Here is a 20,481-nt window from a genome sequence, read left to right on the forward strand (position 1 = left end):
GGCCTAATCTGGTCATGTCGTCTTTCAGGATAAAAATGATAAAGGCCCAGTGTCCAGGGAAATGGTGGGAGTGGCAATCATAATGGTGAACCTTGCTCCAGTAGCCAGACTTCCTCTCCAAAGTCTCTCCCTTAGGACCCACAAAAGGAATGGTGGGTGGAGTATAGGGTGACCAGATAGCAAGTGTGAAAAATCAGGACAGGGCTGGGGCGTAATAGGTGCCTATATAAGACAAAACCCCAAATATCGTTACTGTTCCTATAAAATTGGGCCATCCGGTCACCCTAGTGGAGTAGCCTGTCCCCTCATTATTTTGTCTACCATCTTTTCAACACAGCAATTTTCGTTCACTGATTTCTAGTTCTGCATTTTACGTGTTTACTGAGCATGATCTTAACACAGCCCTTAAGTTGTATCATTAGGCTTTCTTTGTTTGGACTAATTCAGTTTCTCTCTCCTTTGCATCATTTCCCACTTGTCGCTATAGGTTATTGTGACATCTTGTGAACTTTTCATAGTTGAGGGTAAATGTCATAATTATCATAACAGGCCGTGCAGTGGCAGGGAGAGTGGTGACCTAAAAGATCTTTTCTCTCTAAATTCTATTATTCTGTTTTAAGATTAAGATCACTAACCAATACAGTAATATTTTAAGTAAGCAAATACTATTTTTCAGACTTAAGTAAAACCGTTGTTTTTTAAAAAAGCTTAAGATATCTACTTTGACATTACCCTTATAGTAACAATTGTTACTTTGTCTGACATGTGGCTATGAATCACCCTTCTATTGAATGGTTGCTACAGAGACTTTTGATTGAGAATTCACTTAAAAGAAAATTACGACACTGAGACAAAAACCAAACAAAAACATCCAAAACCATTTCTACTTTGCTGTGATCCTCTAAAGTTATTGCACATATCTGTCAGGTTCATTGCTACATCCAACTGTGTTTATAAAGCTTTAGCACTAAATTTATTAATTTGAGATTCATATTACCTGTTGAACAACACTTGTTGAACTGAATGGCATTCTTTTTTGGAGTGTGAGAGTGATCTAGGGGCTGAAATTGTATCCCTAACCTGTGGAAGGAAAGGTGTCCTTCAGCTGGAATGTACTGGCTTTGCTTTAGAATACTTTCCTTTCTTTGTCCCTCAGGTTTCACTAAGCTGGTCTCAGCTGAGATGCCAGATAAAACACCAGGGAGTTCAGAAACCATCTCCAGGAATGAAGGTTAGTATTCTCATTAGTATTCTCACTTTCTCTGACTAAATATTGCAGGCAAGAAACTTTCAAATCTTTTGTGACTTCAGCCTATGAAAAACTTTAATTTTTTTTAAAAAGAGAGAGAATTGGCTTTTCAAAGATATGACTTATAGGAGAACTAGGAAAGCTTTCCTATATTTATGTCTAATTCAACACATTTACTTCTCAAGACACATTTGTTCAAAATTGATTATTTTTCACTTATTTGAGTAGCCTCTTTTCTATAATCTTTTTCTTGATGGTAATTAAATGCATAATATTTGAAAAGATTTAGAGCTGTCCAATGACCTAATAATTTTTCACCTTTTGGAGAAAGTGACTAGTCTTCTGCAGTAAGAATAATGGGAATACTATTGCCTAAGACTAATATTTTTAAATGTGGGAGACTTAAGTTAGCCACCCAGATCTGTATTTAGACACTTAAATAAGTGGTCTAAATTTTAACAGGAGCTGAACTTGTGTACTTCCCATTTAACTTCAAATGCTCAGCTTCTCTGAAAATCAAGCCACTGGTTTTTAAGATTCATTTAAAAACTTTGAACATGGTTCCTAGTGGTAATTTGTCATTGCAAATATATCACATGGTCTTGAATGTTCAGTGGTCTCCTCTCAGAATAGTCCCAGGACTAGAAATAGAAGGGCTTTCCAGATCAGCATTGAAGTAATTTGACAGACTTTTGTGGCGGAAGCTTTCAAAGCTTGTGCCTGTCTCTGGGATCTGTAGCACTCTTATCCTTGCTTTCATAATTACTGTATTCCCTCAGTCTTTTCAAAATAATTTGTTATGAAAGTAATTTGCAATTCAGGTTGCTTTACCCTACTCTCCATATTGATTTTTTTAAAAGAAATATACAGCTTAGAATTGATATTTTTAAATAAAGTATCTTTTGACGCTGAGACTGTGAGATCTAGACCTCGGTTGTCACTTTGACATTTGAAAGAAATCATGCAACACTTTTTATAAATAGCAGACAAATAATTCCTTTTCCTTTGAAAACTAGATATGTTTATCTACAAAGAGCCTGTTAAGTTCTTGTTGTTTAATTTACAATGTGGTTTGGTAGGCATTGCTAAGGGCATTTTAAATGCCAAGATTGAGACACGTGCAACTTTACACCGAACCCTTCTAATGACTGCTTTCAGGACAAACCTATGCACGTTTTTATGTGGCTAGCCTATGGATGATATATCTTGTGCAGTAAAAGCATTATGACTATTTAAGTACACTTAGAATTGATGTTTGTATTCTTCTTCTGTTAGAAATTTTATTTGGAGCAGATTATTGTTGCATACCTTGTTGGTTGTATTAAAGCGAATTAGAAAAACATATTTATGGCTGTCTGTGTAGTAGCATTAGTAAAGCATGAATGGGTTTTTATGATGTAAAATTACCTTAAATTCCAGGTAGAAATATTAGATTACAGTTTCTGAATTTTGAATTCATTTACAATTTGTGTATGCAGGTGTTAATCATTCACTAATCCTTTGCTTCCCAGAGAAAAACTGGGGTAAAGTAGCACTTGAATAGAGAAACAATTGAAAAGTTTGAGTGCAAGTTTGGAAGAAAACTACTTCTTTGAAAGGCAAATTTATTTTTTGTTACTATAATGCATTTTAATTCACCACTTCAGTGTGGGCCAATATTCTAGGAAATGGGGCTTGTTTGTAAGTTGTTGGGTTTTTTTGTTTTGTTTTTGTTTTGTTTTTTTTAAACTCTTCTTCAAGAAGGAAAAAGGGACAGGGATTTAAGGGGACTCAGAAAGAACAGAGGGAAAGGAAGTTTGTGTACTTTCCCTCTAAACCTGGAAAGCTAACAGAGATCTCTTTGATGCCACACCTCATGGCTAGAGAGTAGGTCTATCTTTTGCCCACAGCTTTCTACCATGCCTTGTTTTCTTTCTTTCTTTCTTGTTGCAAAACCAGTTGGCTGCTATTGCTCTTTTGGGCTTCTATCAAAGTTATACACTCCTCAAACGCTCCTCTGATGAAGTGAGTATTTGCCCACGAAAGCTTATGCTCCGATACGTCTGTTTAGTCTATAAGGTGCCACAGGACTCTTTGTCTCTTCATAGAGGGATCCATTCAAAGCGCTATATGTACTGTTGTACTCTCATAAGCTGTTGTCTAAACAATTTTGTTTTGAGAAAGCTGTTTGTTTTCTTTCAAGGATGTTACTCCTCTAAATCAGGAAATTAAGAGTAAGTAATTCTGCTTTTTATAGAGGATATGTCTACACAGCAAAGGAGAAAGGGCCGACTGTGGCAACTATCGAGGCATTGCCCTCCTCTCTATTGCTGGGAAGATTCTTGCTAGAATCTTACTGAATTGCCTGCTCCCTCTTGCAGAGAAGTACTGCCAGTGTCCCAGTGCAGCTTCAGACCATCACGAGGCACAATCAACATGATTTTTGCAGCCAGGCAGATCCAGAAAAAATGTTAAAAACAGCACCAGGAGCTATATATGGCCTTTATCAATCTGACCAAAGCCTTTGACTCTGTTAGCCGTGAGGCTTTGTGGAAAATCATGTCAAAGTTTGGCTGCCCAAGCAAATTTATCACCATTGTAAGGCTCCCGGCTGCCACCACTGAAAGCTGGCCTTCTACCATATGAGATTTTTCAGTGTTTCCTGTTTTCTCTGCCCCCCATCCAGGGCCGGCTCTACAGTTTTCTCCGCCCCAAGCAGTGCACCAAATTGCTGCTGTGGGAGGCGGGGGCAGTCTGCGTACCCTTAGGGCGGCAGGTGCGTTTCTGCGGTGGCGGCAATTCGGCAGCAGCTTCTATGTTTAGCTGAAGCTGCTGCGGACAGCTAAACATAGAAGCTGCCACCAAATTGCCGCCACCGCGGAAACGCACCTGCCGCCGTAAGGGCACATGGACTGCCCCCGCCACCTATGGTGGCAACTCGGCACACTACTTGAGGGCAAAACAACAGGGACTGCTGCCCCTTGCAGATTGCTGCCCCAAGCACCAGCTTGGAATGCTGGTGCCTGGATCATCTCCCAATTTATGTGTTCCATATCTACAGACATGAACAAATTAGAGAGAGGAGAAGAAGAATGGTCCAGTGTTTAGGCACTGGCCTAGGACTTGGGAGACCAGAGTTCAATTCCGTACTCTGCTACAGATTTTATTTCTGACTTGGGGGAATTCACTTAGCTTCTCTGCCTCACTCCTCATTTGTAAAATGAGGATAATAATACTTCCCTACTTCACAGGGGTGTTGAGAATAAATACATCAAAAATTGTGAAGTGGTCAGATACTTAGGTGATGGAGGGCCACATAAGTACCTAAGAAAGATAGATAGACACGAGAATATTGCTCTTTGTGTTGAATTGCCCCATGTCTGATTAGTTGGTTTAGTGTTCATACAGTTGGATGTAATATAGCACTAATCAAATATTGGCCAGCTGAAGACAGGTTAAACCAGGGATCAGCAACCTTTGGCACATGGCTCGCCAGGGTAAGCACCCTGGTGGGCCGGGCCAGTTTACCTGCTGTGTCTGCAGGTTCGGCCGATCGTGGTTCATCATCCCAGGCCAATGGGGGCTGTGGGAAGCGGCGTGGGCCAAGGGATGTGATGGCCGCCCTTCCCGCAGCCCCCATTGGCCTGGAGGAACAAATTGCTGCCATGGGAGCCGCGATCAGCCGAACCTGCAGACGCGCCAGGTAAACAAACCAGCTCAGTTCGCCAAGGTGCTTACCCTGGCAGACTGCATGCCAAAGGTTGCTGATCCCTGGGTTAAACAGTCATTCACTGTAAACTAATACGTAATAATGCACAAGAAAATTTAACACTCACCTAAGAATGTAGCACCATTTACTGGTGGAGGTGTGGTCTACATTAATCATTACAACTCCTCCTCTCCCCCTCTGGTTAAATAAGAATTTAAACATAGCTTCTAGAAATCCAGGTAATCTGCCATCCACACAGATTTCTGTGTTTGTCTGCCCACTGGAGTCATATATTCAGACATCATTCATAGATGGTTATAGATTATCAGCGAGTGTAGGGTTCATGTCCTTTAGGTCAGGCCTATATGTTTGGACAGACTGTCTGTTGAAGACAGCAGTGTGTTGTGTTCCTGAGAGCACCCCAGCAATTCCTCCTTCACAACTGGTCTTCTATGACAAACCATGGAAAACTGTTGGGGAACCTCAGATCTTCTTCTGCATCCCCTGTGATAGTTGTTGAACATCCTCAGTGTTTGCCCTCCCCTTTCTTTCAATGAATCTGTGCATCAGTTCTTAATAGACTACAGAGAGATGAACTCTTGCTTTTTGCATCAGCAAGGATAAGTTGTTTAGTTTTTTAATCACTGTGTAAAGTCCCCCTCTGAAAAGGAGTAGGTTTGGGATTTTCTTTTTTCCAGGCTGCTTTGTCCAGTTGTATAGCCACACCTTCTCCCTTTCCTGGATGGGTACAACATTTTCCTTTTTCATGGCATCTTGTTCCTGGCATGCTCACTTCTGACTCATCTATTCTTCCACCTTCTGCAATGCAGTCCTCAGGTCACAGCTGTAAGACTCCACCATGTCACCCACCTGCATAGATTCAGTGGGCCTTGCCAGTTCTTCCTGCCTGAACATCAAGTCACAAGAAAGCATATGTTTGTGGAGTCCAAAAATATCTCATGAGGCAAGTAATGGATAGTTGAGTGCTGGCTGGTGTTATATGCAAAGATGACTTCATATCCCAGTCTCATTGGTCTTCACTGAATAAGACTCTGGTGCAGGTTACTCTCTTTAGTCCCCTGTTATTTAGAGGGCGGGCAACACTAGTCCACACCTTGGTTATCTGGAGTTGTTGACAAACCTCTTGTAATAACTGATTCAAATTCCTTCCCCCATCACTGGAAATGGAGGTTGGAGGACTGAACTGCAACACTACATATTTTATCAATGCATCCATAACTGTCTCAGTCATTTTATCCTTCAGTGGTTGTGCCAGCACATACTTTGAAAAGGTGCCCTACCAGCAAATACCAATTTCCAGCTGATGTTTCTGATAGTAACCTTTCAAATCAATCTGTATCAACTCCCAGGTTTACTAGGTTGGGGCATTTCATCTAAAGGAGTTCTGCCTCTTGTTGCTGATCCTCTCCTTTCCTGACGAGTAAGAGAGGAAAACACCTTGTGCTTACCATCTGCAGCTATGTCCAGCCAAACAAATCTGTTGGATACTCAGCCCAGGGTCTTTCCATCTCTTAGGTGGTTTGTTGCTTCATTATCATGAAAACACTCCAGCACTGTTCTCTGTACCATAATATGTAACATGATGGCATAATAATTCTGTTACCTTCATGCACTGGCAAGTTAGTATCTGGGTCAATAGACAGTTGTTCCTGAACTGTGTTGAACCTTCCCAGTTTAGGTCTCCTTTGGAAGATCCTGTGGCATACTGAACATAACTCATTGTCCTTAAACTGTTCTTATCAGGAGACCTCATGAGACCAGGCTGAGTCTATTCTCGCTGCCCTCACCTGGCTGATAGCATGCTCGACCACAGTTTGCTTTTCAGGAGTCTGGAAAACGGTGAATATTCAAACAATTCCTAAGCAGCCACTGCAGGGCACAGTGGTCTGTGTACACTGTGAATTTCTTACCTAATAAATTGGGGCGATGGGCCTGCAGGATCTCTACAATAGCTACACAACTGAAATGCATTGCTAAATACTTGATTTTTCTCTCATCTATCTTGTGACCTCCAAAAAGCGACTTGTCAGCACCTGCCAAGCTCATCAGTTTGTTCAAGTGCAAATTTGACCGCGACCTTTTGAGGCATCACAGGTTACCATGAATTGATAGGATGAATCTGCACATTTTAAGAAGAGCATGGTTTAGAAGTCTTTTCTTTAGTGATTCAAATGCTTTTTGGTGTTCCTTCATCCAGACAAAGTTGCTCCTAGTTAGCTGCTATAATGGAATTACCTGCTCTGTAAAATTTTTTACAAATCTTCTGTAGAAACTACAGAGCCTTGCAAACTGCTGTACCTCCAGATTTATAGGAACCTTCCAGTCCTTTATAACTTTCAATTTCTGGAGATAGAGCTCCAACCCATTCTTGCTGACTGTATGTCATAGGAAGATGATACAACTCCTTGAAAACTGACGTTTGTTTTCTCCAAGTTTTAAAATTCTCTTTTTAAAAAATTTTAGAATCCTTCCCACTCCTACCACTCCCACATCCAGCAGGGATATCTGAATATTATCCAGGGGCAAGTGTGTTCTGTTAACCCTAGGAGTTCTTGTGATGCTGTCAGATGAAATCCACTACCAATACAACAGCACTAGAAATATTGGTCACTACAACAAAAGTCCATTTAGTGTGCAGAGACTCCAAATTAGGAGGGAGCTGGATTTCTCTTTTATTCTGTGGTGGCTGATTAGTAATAGTCACCACTTTAACTCCTACATGCAAATTTCGTTCCTGTAGATGTTTACATGTATCAGACATTTTAGCTCCTGAGTCCAATGTGCATTAGCAACTTCTGCTTCCTTGATGTTGCTTTCCTCTGCTTGGGCAGTTCAGTCTCCAATGGCCTTTGTGACATTACTGGCAAATGTCATATAGCCTGGGACTCACTCGGGAAACAGTATCTCTCTCCTGATCCATTTCATGAAGTGCTGCTTCTGGTATAAAGGAGGCTCCCTGAAGCTGAGAATTAACTGCTGATACCTTTAAGGAACCCCAGTTTCTCCTTCCAGATTTTGAACTTTGCATATAATGTGTTCCATAGGTTTATCCATTATGTTATCTTCCTTCACCCGCAGGTTAAAAAGTTCCCCTGATAAACCATTTAGAAACTGATTTTTCACATAGGATTCTCTCATGACCACTGGGCATATGCCTCTCTCTGCATGGCCAGTTCCAGATTCAGCACAGTAGATTTTTGTTTCACTTGAGCCATCTCTTGGATAGGGTTCTTGATAGAGCTTTCCATGTAGCTATCTCCTTAATGTACACATATAACTATCTCCTCCTCGCTTTCCATTCCTTCATAATCTTTCAAAATGGCCAATTCCCTCCTCATATCAGGGGTGCAAATGCTTGCAGAATGGTCTCTAAAACAATCAATCAGTACTGGGAAACTGTTGGTAAAATGCTAAGGCATCACTATCCAAAACACTGCAGCAGATGGTCACCGCAGTTTTTGTTAATTGTCATGGCACTCAATCATATATTAGAAACAACCCTGAGAAGTCCAGAAAAACTGAATAATTATGAACAACGTAGGTTTTATCTGGGTTGGAATAGCAGATCCTAAGGTGTTTGCATCTGATTACGGAGTTGCTAGTGACTTTATATGTGGCAACACTGGAAGATGCAATCAGTTAAACCTATGAAATTCTGCACAACATACCCGTGTATTTTGATAGGATTGACGCCTATGCTGTTCTCTAAAATACTGTAATTTTTGCTAACCAATCTGTGTTTTAAGTCTATATTTTAATATCACCTATACAAGATTAAACAATTAGACAAACTTTTAAAACATTCATTTTAGTAATTTTTATTTTCTTCCATGTATGTTTAAAAAAATTAATTCCCATACAAAAACTTTGTTAGCATAAGTAAACATTGCTACAATGAATAAAAGAAAACCCTACACTTAAATTTTCACAAGTATTTCACTATCCTTATAGTACATACATACATCTTATAACAACACTGAATTATGAAAAAATGTACATATGTCGATAGCAGCTTTTAATGTTGACTCATGGCACCTTATATAGACACCTTATATAGTCTTTTGTCATATACATCTATAATTATATTTACTTCGAATGTATGCATTCAAAGATGTACATCTTATTTATATCTCTAATCAGATACACCAATAAGACATTGGAGGTAAGAGTAAGGCTTATACATCAGAATTAAGGCTATTTGCATGTGTGTGTTTTCATGTTAAAATATCATTGTTATTTGAATGTATGAACTATAAGGGAAATAGAATGTTCTTGTGAATTTTCTTTGATTTACTTCCAGACTTTTTAATGTTGCATTTTTCCCAAGTAATATTCTTGGAACTATTTTATATAGGATTTATAGCTTAATTGTTAGTTAACCAAGCCTTTTGTGTGATGGTAAGGGGTACTGGTTTGACCATTGTATCAGTAAGGTGCTAACTGAAATTTTAGAACTCTGCTTATCTAAGAATGTCATTTTAGTATGACTCCCACTAGTTAAACTGCACAATGTACAGAAGCAGACAAGTGAGAAATGAGTTTTCTGTAATTAGTTTACTGGAGCTTGGTCCTTGACTTGAGGGCCTCTGATATTTGCTCCTCTATTGCCTGCTATGTCAAGCCTTTTACAATCAACAAATAAACCTATAAATGCCACTGTTTGCTTTAAACCAGAGAAAAGCTAGAGATACTGTAGCTTTATGAGTATGCTTACTGTGTATATATGAAATATTTATTAGGAAGTTTGTGTATGTAACAATGAGTAGTAGATAGACTGCATATTAAAAAGGAATCTACCATGATCCGTTTATATCAATTTTTCTACAGTAAAGCTTTTATATTTCAGTTACAACAGATGCATCTCAAACAATGAGCTGTGTCAGTACACGGAAGTGGACAGGAAAGATTTGTGTTTTAGCTTGCAAAAGGGAGTAAGCATTTGTTATGTGTTATGGAAGCAAATCTTATATTTGCTGAAATGTCACTCAATAAACTTGTGGCGCACATTTCATTTTTAGTATAGACCATGGCAGCAGAATTTACCCACTACGTAAGTTTCTCTCAAGTATGAAGAACAGCAGGTCTGGTTCATGAATAGTGTGTTGTTGTAGTTATTGGAGCTGGGAAATTATTTGCAACATTTTTTTTCAGTTATTGTAGCCCTTTTCCAGTTTGTGAATTGTACACTAGCAGGTGTAGATTAAGAAACTGTTGCACACAATTTTTGGATGATTAATGTATGCAGTCATATGGTATTTTATCCAGTGTGGTGTTGGCGAGTTGCTGGGCGTATGACTGACTTTTTTGGTTCCCCCCTTCAAAAAAAGAAAACCTCAAAAAACAGTTTGGGTCAAACTGAATCTGAAAATTCCAAAAAAAAATTGACAAATTTCACTTGAGATCAACTGAAACATTTTAGTCAATCTGAAATGAACTGGTTTGTTTAGTTTATGGGCACATTTTCACATATAAGCAAAGGAAATGAAGGCTAGATTCAAGTGGCCGGAGGAGGAGGTGCCAGTGCTGTCCTTAGAACTTCTAGCCCAATGCGTGGGGTGCTCACATGAGTCCGGGGGATCAAATCCCCCTGATGTGGAGAAGGAATGTGAAATTAGTTCTCCTATTCCTTGGGAAAGTGACCTAACTGCTGAGCTATGGGATATTCTGGTGTGGATCTCCATTGATCTCTCCTGTTGAAGCTGTTCCACTGTGTACAAAATACTGAAATAGTCACTGGGCCAGAGAGAGAAAGTGAGAGTGGCTCTATAGTGGTAATTAGGGCACCTGCTGCTGCTGCCACCACCACTACCTCCTCTACTAGCTGTTCTATGAGTAGTGCCTAAGTCCTGTTCCAAACCCTTCCTCCCGCACCCTGATTTTATTTTTATGAGAACTATTTGGCAAATTTGTGTTTAAATTTGCTAATAGTTTCAGAAAGACTGAAACTGCAGTTTTTGATGGCTCTAGTCGTCATGATTGCTTCAGATGGCTTGTTCATAATTAGTGTTAAATCACATAGCATTTGACTCTGATCCCTAACTGAAAGGTTCCCAAACTCTCTGTTTTTGAGATCTCTGCCGAACATGACTTCTGGAAATATCTATGTGCAAAAAAAAACATTTACCATTAATCTAATAGCTGCAGCCTTTAGTATGTTTCTCCAGTCAATTTGCTGACAGACCTTGCAGTTTTCCTCAGTGTCCTGGAAGTAGAATTTCTAAAAAGATGGATGGAAGGAGTTCAACTTCCCAGCATAAAAAGGCAACAAAATTGAGACCTTTTCGGAAGCATTGGTTCCCCTCACTAGGAACCCTCCCCACTGATTGTTTTGTTGTACACTAATGCACCAAAGTAAACTGCAGTTTCACTGTGTTCTGCAAACAGGCAGGGACAAGACACAGGAGAGAACAGGGGGATTACATACTTGCAAAATAGCAATATTATTTTCACACTTCCACAATCAAATTATAAATTTTGTTATTCATAGTAAGACTCGTAGAATTGTAGATTTAAATTTCCAAGTAGCAAACCACCACCTTCTGACAGATAGATGGTTTGCATCATACAAACATAATCACGCACAAAAATGCTAGTCTATACATTAAAATCTCCCTGACTGACAGTAATGGTGTCATCCTCCTCATATAGTGTAGTGTTTCCCCCAGTTTCTCCCAGAGATGATTACTCCATAGCTGTAGTCCTAATGGTGTAGGTTGGCCTGTTGATTTTTGCACAGCACCATGCAGCAGACCTTGAGAATACAAAGCAACTTCTCGCTATGTAGCATATATGCTAAGAAATATATACTAAAAATATAATCAAAAAGCCCCTATGGATGATATATAAATACATTGAAAAGCTGGGCCACTCTAACCCCTTTTCAGATTTTAAATTGTGTATAAATTTACAGATGCCTATAGCAGTTGTATAGTTATATGAAACAACAGTTAAACATTGTGGGGAGAGAACAAAGTAGAAATGGTCCTTACATGTTGATGGGTAGTGATGTGAGATTGCCCGCCCGTAGTTTGTCTCTGTACTCCTTCATATTGATGCTAGTCAGGGCCAGCTTTAGGAAGTGTGGGGTCCAATTCGAACAGTTTTGATGGGGCCCCGGAAGAGATGACTATTAAAAATATACATATACCACCACTGGATAGTGTAGTGGTTAAGAGCGCCGCCCTTTGATACGGGAGACTGCCCTTTGATACGAGAGACCGGGGTTCAAATCCCGGTTGGTACCCAACTTTCCAGTAGGGGTCCTTGGGCAAAAGACCCCCTAACGCTTCAGCTGCCTACCTCAAATATGAGAGTGACACGAACTAGGAGAGTCATGCCGGCTCGGACGTCGCCCGGATTAACAAGGTCCGCGCCAGATGTTGAGGAACCAGGACAATCTGACGATAAGTGGGCTACTGGAACAAACCATTCATGGACGAGACAAGAGAACCTGGAATTGATGGAATGCTACTACAACAGTAGACCTAATGAGAGGGGATATATGAAACGTATGAGGGGACTGTGGATGGACAAAAGACCTACATCCACACTTACTGAGAAACAGCTAGTTACCCAACGCTTCAACATAGTAAAGAGGAAGCTGCTCTCACAGCTTGAGATAGACCAACTCCACATTACATCCCAGACTCAAGAAGACCTGGAAGAACAAGTGGATGTGCAGCCCACACCTGAAGCTGAAACTTCACTGCCACCCCCTCCATTGCAGAGCACAGCAGCTGATATGAGGCATAAGATCATGGAGAAACTAGCTACAGTCAATCCTCGAGACTGATTACCAAGGCTCAGTGGAGAAGTACCATCAGATAGTATGTTAGAAGATGCCAATAGAGCCCTCATGACAATCCCTACTACCACCATAACTCAAACCAATGAACTGGTATACGCTACAGCCTCTGTAATCCTGGAGATGCTTGGCTACACGATCAAGAAGAACAACAGTATGTACCCACCCTGGAAAATGAGGTTGGAGGATAAGATCAAGGCGACTCGGAGAGAAGTTAGTCAGCTGGTGGAACTACAGAAGGGTGTAGAGATTAAGGATAAGACTCGGCTACTGAAAAAATACAAGGGCCTGACTCCATCTGAAGCCCTAGAGACTGCTAAACAAAGGCTCACAGCACTGGCTACCAGGCTAAGGAGATACACTAGAGAAGCAGAGGCCAAAAAAGTAAATGCCCTGTTCTCCAAAGAACCATCCAAGGTGTACTCCCAACTGCAGTGCAACAACACAATAACAGCAGAGCCACCAGCAGCAGAAACTGAACAGTACTGGAAGAACATATGGGAGAAAGAGAAGACTCATAACACCAGTGCAAAGTGGCTGCAGGACCTGAGAACAGAGCACAGCAATCTCCCAGAACAGAAACCAGTCACCATCACAGTAGAAGACATCCAGCAGCGGGTCAAGAACATGAAGAGCTGGACAGCACCTGGACCAGACATGATCCACACCTACTGGCTAAAGAAACTAACAGCAGTGCATGAACGCCTAGCAGCACAGATGAACCAGCTGCTAGCAGCAGGCTCCCACCCAAACTGGCTAACACAAGGAAGGACAGTGCTGATCATGAAAGACCCCTGCAAGGGAACAGAACCGTCCAACTACCGGCCAATAACCTGCCTCCCCACAACATGGAAAGTCCTATCAGGCATCATAGCCGCCAAACTACAGGCCCATATGGGCCAGTACATAAACACAGCTCAGAAGGGCATTGGGAACAACACCAGAGGCTCAAAACACCAGTTGCTCATAGATAGAGCAGTCGCCCAAGACTCAAGGTCTAGACAGACCAATCTGAGCACAGCCTGGATTGACTACAGGAAAGCCTATGACTCAATGCCGCACACGTGGATCTGTGAATGTCTGGCGCTATACAAAGTCAACAGGACACTAAGGACCTTCCTCAAGAACTCAATGGGACTATGGAAGACAACACTAGAAGTCAACTCAAGGCAACTTGCACAAGTGGCCATCAAGTGCGGCATATACCAAGGTGATGCACTGTCCCCGCTGCTGTTCTGCATAGGCTTAAACCCCCTCAGCCAGATAATCACAAGGACTGGATACGGGTACAGGTTCAGGAGTGGAACTACCATCAGCCACCTCCTCTACATGGATGACATCAAGCTGTATGCTAAGAATGAACGAGACATCGACTCGCTAATCCACCTGACGCGGATCTACAGTGAGGATATCGGGATGTCATTCGGACTGGAGAAGTGTGGCCGGATGGTAGTGAAGAGAGGGAAGGTAGTCAAGACTGATGGGGTGGAACTACCAGCGGGCCACATAGCAGACATACAGACCAGCTACAAGTACCTTGGCGTCCCACAGTCACATGGAAACCACGATGAGGAGGCAAGGAAGACAGCAACATCCAAGTATCACCAAAGGATAAGACAGGTCCTGAAGAGCCAGCTCAGTGGGAAGAACAAGATCCACGCCATCAACGGATACGCCCTGCCGGTCATCAGATACCCTGCCGGTATAGTGAGCTGGCCAAAGGAGGACATGGAGGCTGCCGATGTGAAAACCCGGAAGCTCCTCACAATGCACGGAGGTTTCCACCCCAAGTCCAACACCCAGAGACTGTATACCAGCCGGAAAGAAGGCGGGCGGGGCTTGGTGAGCGTCAAAGCCACTGTCCTGGATGAAACCCGGAACATCCAGGAGTACATCAGTAAGATGGCCCCCAAAGATGAGCTGCTGAGAGAATGCCTGAGGCAGCAGCAGACATGGGAGGAAGACCAAGCAGAAGAAGTGCCATGGCAAGACAAGACCCTGCATGGGATGTACCATCGACAGATAGCTGAGGTGGCTGACATTGGGAAATCCTACCAGTGGCTGGAAAGGGCTGGACTAAAAGACAGCACTGAGGCACTGATCATAGCAGCACAGGAACAGGCACTGAGCACCAGATCCATTGAAGCAGGGGTCTACCACACTAGAGAGGACCCAAGGTGCAGACTGTGCAGAGAGGCCTCAGAGACAGTCCAACACATAGTGGCAGGATGTAAGATGCAGGCAGGAACAGCATACACTGAACGGCACAACCAAGTGGCTGGCATTGTGTACAGGAACATCTGCACAGCGTATGGGCTAGACCCTCCCAAGACCAGATGGGAGATTCCACAGAAGGTTGTGGAGAATAGCAGGGCTAAGATTCTGTGGGACTTCCAGATCCAGACGGACAGGCAGGTACTGGCCAATCAACCAGACATCGTGGTAATAGACAAGGAGCAGAAGACAGCGGTGGTGATAGATATAGCAGTGCCAAGTGACAGCAACATCAGGAAGAAGGAATATGAGAAGCTGGAGAAGTACCAGGGCCTGAAAGAGGAACTAGAGAGGATGTGGAAAGTGAAGGCCAAAGTGGTCCCAGTGGTGGTAGGAGCACTCGGGGCTGTGACTTCTAAGCTGGGTGAGTGGCTCCAACAGATCCCAGGAACAACATCAGAGCTCTCTGTCCAGAAGAGTGCAGTGCTAGGAACAGCTAAGATACTGCGCAGAACCCTCAAACTCCCAGGCCTCTGGTAGAGGACCCGAGGTTGAGGAAGACACATACCACCCATAGGGGTGAGAGGGGAATTTTTTGTGTGTGTGTGTGTGTGTGTGTGTGTGTGAGAAAAAACACATGGGGCTTGTACTCACTTGGTGGTGCTCCAAGTCTTCGGTGGTACTTTGGCGCCGAAGTGCTGCCGAAGACCCAGAGCAAGCAAAGGACCCACCGCCGAAGACCCGGAGTGCCGCCAGCTGAGTAAAAATTAAAAAGGTGCCTCTAGCCAGGGAACAGATTCTCACTGGGTGCGGGGCCCTCTTAGGCGCGGGGCCTGAATTGGGGGAATTGGCCTAAGGCCGGCCCTGATGCTAGTTTGCATTCAATCTCTGTTTCTTTCTGTGTGTTTCTTCCAGTCCCTTGTTTATTAACTGAAGTAAGATGGTCTCCGGAAAGGCAGCATGTGCTCAGTTTCAAAGAAATGCACTGGCAGATTTTTTTGCATGGAGTATGTATTAGTGCTCAAAGACTGCCTCCATGTTATACTCCTGCTCCATATAGTTTTTCCCTAGTGCTGCCAGTGGCGTCGTTCTGTGTCAGCCTATTCTCCCATGAAAACAGTAATTCAGAGAAGTATTGAAAGGACATGGATGATGATAAAATCCAGTTATAATAGTTAATGGTGAAAAGAGATTTGAAGGGATATTAAACCTCATACTTCCAGATTTAAAACAATCTCAAACGATTAGGGATTAGCATAACACCTTCACGGGAGGGAGATTAAACCATGTCTGCCTACCTGTGGGGTTCTTACACCTTACTCTGAAGCTGGTCACTATCACAGACAGATGGACCATGGGTCTCATCCTGTATAGCAGTGGTCACCAACTGGAGGATCTCCCAGTCGATCACAATCTCTGGAGGTGTAGTGTGGCTACTGCTAAGGCAGACTCCATGCTTACCGTGGCCCCACGCGGCTCCTGGAAGTGGCCAGCACAGCCCCACAGCCCAGGGGGAAGGGTGTCTCCCTCGTGCGCTTCTCCTGCCTGCAAGCACTGCCCCTGCAGCTCTCATTGGCTGGGAGAGCTGCGGGAGTGGTACTTGTAGAGAAGGGCAGCACACAAAGTCACGTGCCCCCTGCCTACCCCCCACCCCCTAGGGGCTGCAGGGGCACATTGGCCTCTTCTGGGAGCAGTGTGGGGCCAGGGTAGGCAGGGAGCCTGTCTTGGCTTCGCTGCATGAGCTGCCAGAGGTAAGTGCTGCCCGGCGGGAGGCTGCACTCAACCCCCATCTCTAAGCCCCCTCCCAGAGCCAGCACCCCATACTCCCTTGTGCACCCCGTCCCATCTCTGATCCCCCTCCCACAGCCAGCACTCTGCATCCCCTCCTGCACCCCAACTCTGCCCCCTACTGCACCCAAACTCCCTTCTAGAGCTTGTACCCTTCACCTCCTCCTGCACCCTAATCCCCTACCCTAGACTCAGCCCAGAACTCCCTCCCACACTGCAGACCCCTCGGCCCCAGCCCAGAGCCTGCACTCCAATCCCCCTGCTGCAGCCTGGAGAAAGTGAGTGGGGGAGGGAGAGCAAGCAACAGAGAGAGGAGGATGGAGTGAGTGGGATGGGGCTTTGAGGAACGAGCAGGGACTTGGGGAAGCAGCAGGATAGATCCGCAGTTGCCCTTAGATTCAAAAAGTGATCTTGGGCATAAAAAGGTTGGAGACCACTGCTGTTTAGCAATTCCTGTGTTCTAGTAAGTTACATCTCGTCCCATATCCTCCATCTTTATGTTGTTTGTCCAGACTTTTAAAAAAAAGTATTGTCTATTTAGGCCCTTAAGCTTGTTGGGTAAGGGCCATGTCATCTTACTTGCCAATAATAATAACACTGCTCTACAGCCAAAATGCTTCTGAAATAAAGGTAGTCAAACTTTACTAATTCTGGGTCACTGAGAATGAAAATGATGCTTAAAATTGTTGATTGGCTCTAGTCTAGCTGTTGGGCTCCAGACTACAGCAGTGGAATCTCCTGGCAGGTGATGTTAGGGTTTCTATGTTCCGTGACCGTCAAAAGGACTGTCCCATCCTCATGAAAGGTGATCTGTAGCCCTGCAACAACATCATGGGGATGCGCCCTCAACAATCGTTCACAGGATCCATGAGGGAGACTGTTCATTATTCATCGAAACACTAAGCTGTTTGCTGCACAAGCAAAATGTTGTGCCATCATTCAAGTGTCATGCAGTCCAAAGAAACCTACACGAACATGAAACAACTTTTGAGGCAAAACATACCACATCATGGCACTTTGTGCGATGAAGGTTGTTGCTCCCCATTGCTTGGTCGCAACTGCGATACACAAAGACTGGCTTTCTCTGCGAATGGCAGAATCAGCAAGAGATTCAAACACATCAGAAAGATTGGCCACTCGACATCATTGGAGCCTGGGAGGAAAAGGTCAGCTCCGCTCATTTTGAATCAAGGACAGATTGTTACCGACCCTTACACATCAACTGGGTCGATGAAGAACTTTCAAGGCCATTGACAAAAACAACAGCTTTCAGAGTACCTCTTGTGGAAATTTCCAAGGTTAAGTGAAGCTAAATAAAGGAAGGTGTCTTTGTTGGTCCTCAGATCCTGAACTTCTTAACGGATGAGCATTGAACCATGCACCGCGTGCAGGAAAAACCGGCATGGAAGCCTTCCAGTCTAGCTTGCATAATCGTTCTCGGAACAACAAGGCACACAACACAGTTGTTGGTGGAAAACCTCCCAAGGCATACAAAGCCGTGTTGCAACATTCACAAAGTAACATTTTTGCACCTCTTATCTAGATCTTTTTCACCAAACTGCGGAGCCAGTGAGCGATAGCACGGCGAACGATGCACCTAGGGACATTGTCAACAGTGGAAGAAACCTATCAGGGCAAATGGAGCCCATCAATGCTCACGACTAAGCGGAGGACGTGACAAGAGCATGCCATTAATGATCAAAGACAAGCCGAGAAGCGCCAAGTAGACACTGAAACTAAACTACGACATAAAGTTTTGGCCTTTGTTTATATAAATTTTGATTTATATACCTGCCTGATTTGTTGAAGGTACATAAAACAGGACAGGTGAATATATAGTAAAGCAACCATGAAACACATGAAAAGACCTAGGTTTACAATTTATGATTAAAACTCTACTATCTACACAATATACATAGACATAAAATGTAAAAACTTAAATATCTTAGAAACAGTAGCCAATCAGTTGTTTTAAGTGTCATACTTGAATTCAGCACATCAAAATACATAATAAATACCACATTTTATCTCTGAAGCAGACGACTTCTCAAAAATTGTAGACCAGTGTAATAATAGACAATAATTATAATTAATGAGATGTGGAATGATGACTTCCAAAAAGAGTATCCCTTCTCCTTTGTCCATTCAGAGCAGAGAAGGAGGAGAGAAGTCATGGGTAATCCTCAGGGAAGGAAGGGGAAGGCCCACCATCCTAGTCACCTCATGCTGTAAAACTTTATACAAGTGGGTTTTATTATATTGGGGCATACTGGTGGGATTCTGCTTTGTCTCTTGCAGCTGCATGTGGCTGCTGGACAGCTGGATTTATGAACTTGCACAGAGGAAGTAAGGCAGAAGATTGAGGGGTAGGAGGTGGTGGCTATTCTGCTCCCTGGACAAACAAGAGTGAAAAGAGACAGCAGGTTAATTGGTCTGGCTATCTGAAATGCTGCACAAACCTGCAGCTCATTACAAAAGCTGATGCATCTGAAATACTATGACATGATGGTACTAAATCACAAGTTAAGTAAGCTATTTTAAGATCTGAGAAGAATATTAGCTGCTAGAATATTTTGTTCTTCAAGAACACAATAGTTTCCATAGAGTTCTATCTGGCTGGTGTCCAATCAGAGTTCAGTATCCCAGTCATCTGTGAACTAATACTCCTTTAATCAGACCTGGAAAACTCACATGGCTTGAACTGTTTAAAATTGAGGCTTGGAAAATGGAAGCCTTTTTTTTTCCTTTTAGCATTGGACCAAAAGGTGTTTTATTGTTGCTTGCTTCCACCTCAAATAAGTTAAAGTATTCCTAGCTCTCAAGCAATTAGAGAGAACTAGGTGGTGTACTTTCATTAAGAAACAGTTCCTTTTGTGTGCAGAAGTGATGCACATAATGAATAATAAATAGTAGACAATTATTAAATGACTGAACAGACAAATTATAAAATGGGGAAGCCCAGACCAGCTTATGTAAAAACAATCAAATGTGAAGCAGCTAATCCTAGTGAAAAATACCTAATGTCTACTGTGATTTTTTTTTATTTTATTTTTTTTAGCACTTGTGAATGATGGAAATTTCAAATCAGTCCTAACTTTTCCCAAACGAGTGCTCTTTCCCCCAGCTAACTTGAGACTTCCAATGAAAGTCAAGCATTTTAGAGGAAGTGAAGAATTCTGGTTAGAGCGAAGAACCAGAAGCCAAGACTGACACGTTGACTTATTGTGTCTGTCATTGGGCAAATCATGTGACCCCCTTCTTGTACTGCACCCTTCTCAATCTAGACTTCAAATGGTTAAAGCTGGACATCACTGGAAAAATGGTGAATAGTGACTTTCATTTGCTGCCATTCAGCAACATTCTCCCCTTGTGCTGCTAAACTGCCCTGCAAGCCAGGTTTATCTTGCTAGCCTGAAAAAAAAAAATGGGGGTGGGAGGAGGAAGGATTTATAATATAAAGTACACATCATTCATTGTAATCATATTTATTCTTCAAAGAAAAAAGGCCAAACTCTCCTGTAAAACTTACATAAAGTCCAAAATGAGAAGTTTGTAATTCTGTATGTAAGATGCAAGGATACCATAATTGAGTCCCCAGTCACTTGCTCTCAAATCAGAATGCAAGTGTTAATATGGACTGGTATAAATTACTATACAAGGTGCTGGACAATAGCGAATTGGGCTTAAGTGATGTGGTCTGTGTGGTAAAAGAAGGCA

The 20,481-nt window shown here is 42.7% G+C and overlaps 1 protein-coding gene across 1 annotated transcript in view; it reads left to right on the top strand.

The window, feature by feature from the left end:
• The window catches only part of PLEKHG1 (pleckstrin homology and RhoGEF domain containing G1), a 241,478-nt gene that overhangs the window by 61,648 nt on the left and 159,349 nt on the right, over positions 1 to 20,481 (top strand). The window contains exon 2 of the mRNA XM_032782441.2: positions 1,157 to 1,231. Coding sequence (XP_032638332.1) covers positions 1,183 to 1,231 — 49 coding nt within the window. The 5' untranslated portion in view covers positions 1,157 to 1,182. The remainder of the gene's footprint in view (positions 1 to 1,156; positions 1,232 to 20,481) is intronic.

Source organism: Chelonoidis abingdonii, chromosome 3 (genome assembly GCF_003597395.2).
Source record: "Chelonoidis abingdonii isolate Lonesome George chromosome 3, CheloAbing_2.0, whole genome shotgun sequence".
In the NCBI taxonomy this organism is placed as follows: Eukaryota; Metazoa; Chordata; order Testudines; family Testudinidae; genus Chelonoidis; species Chelonoidis abingdonii.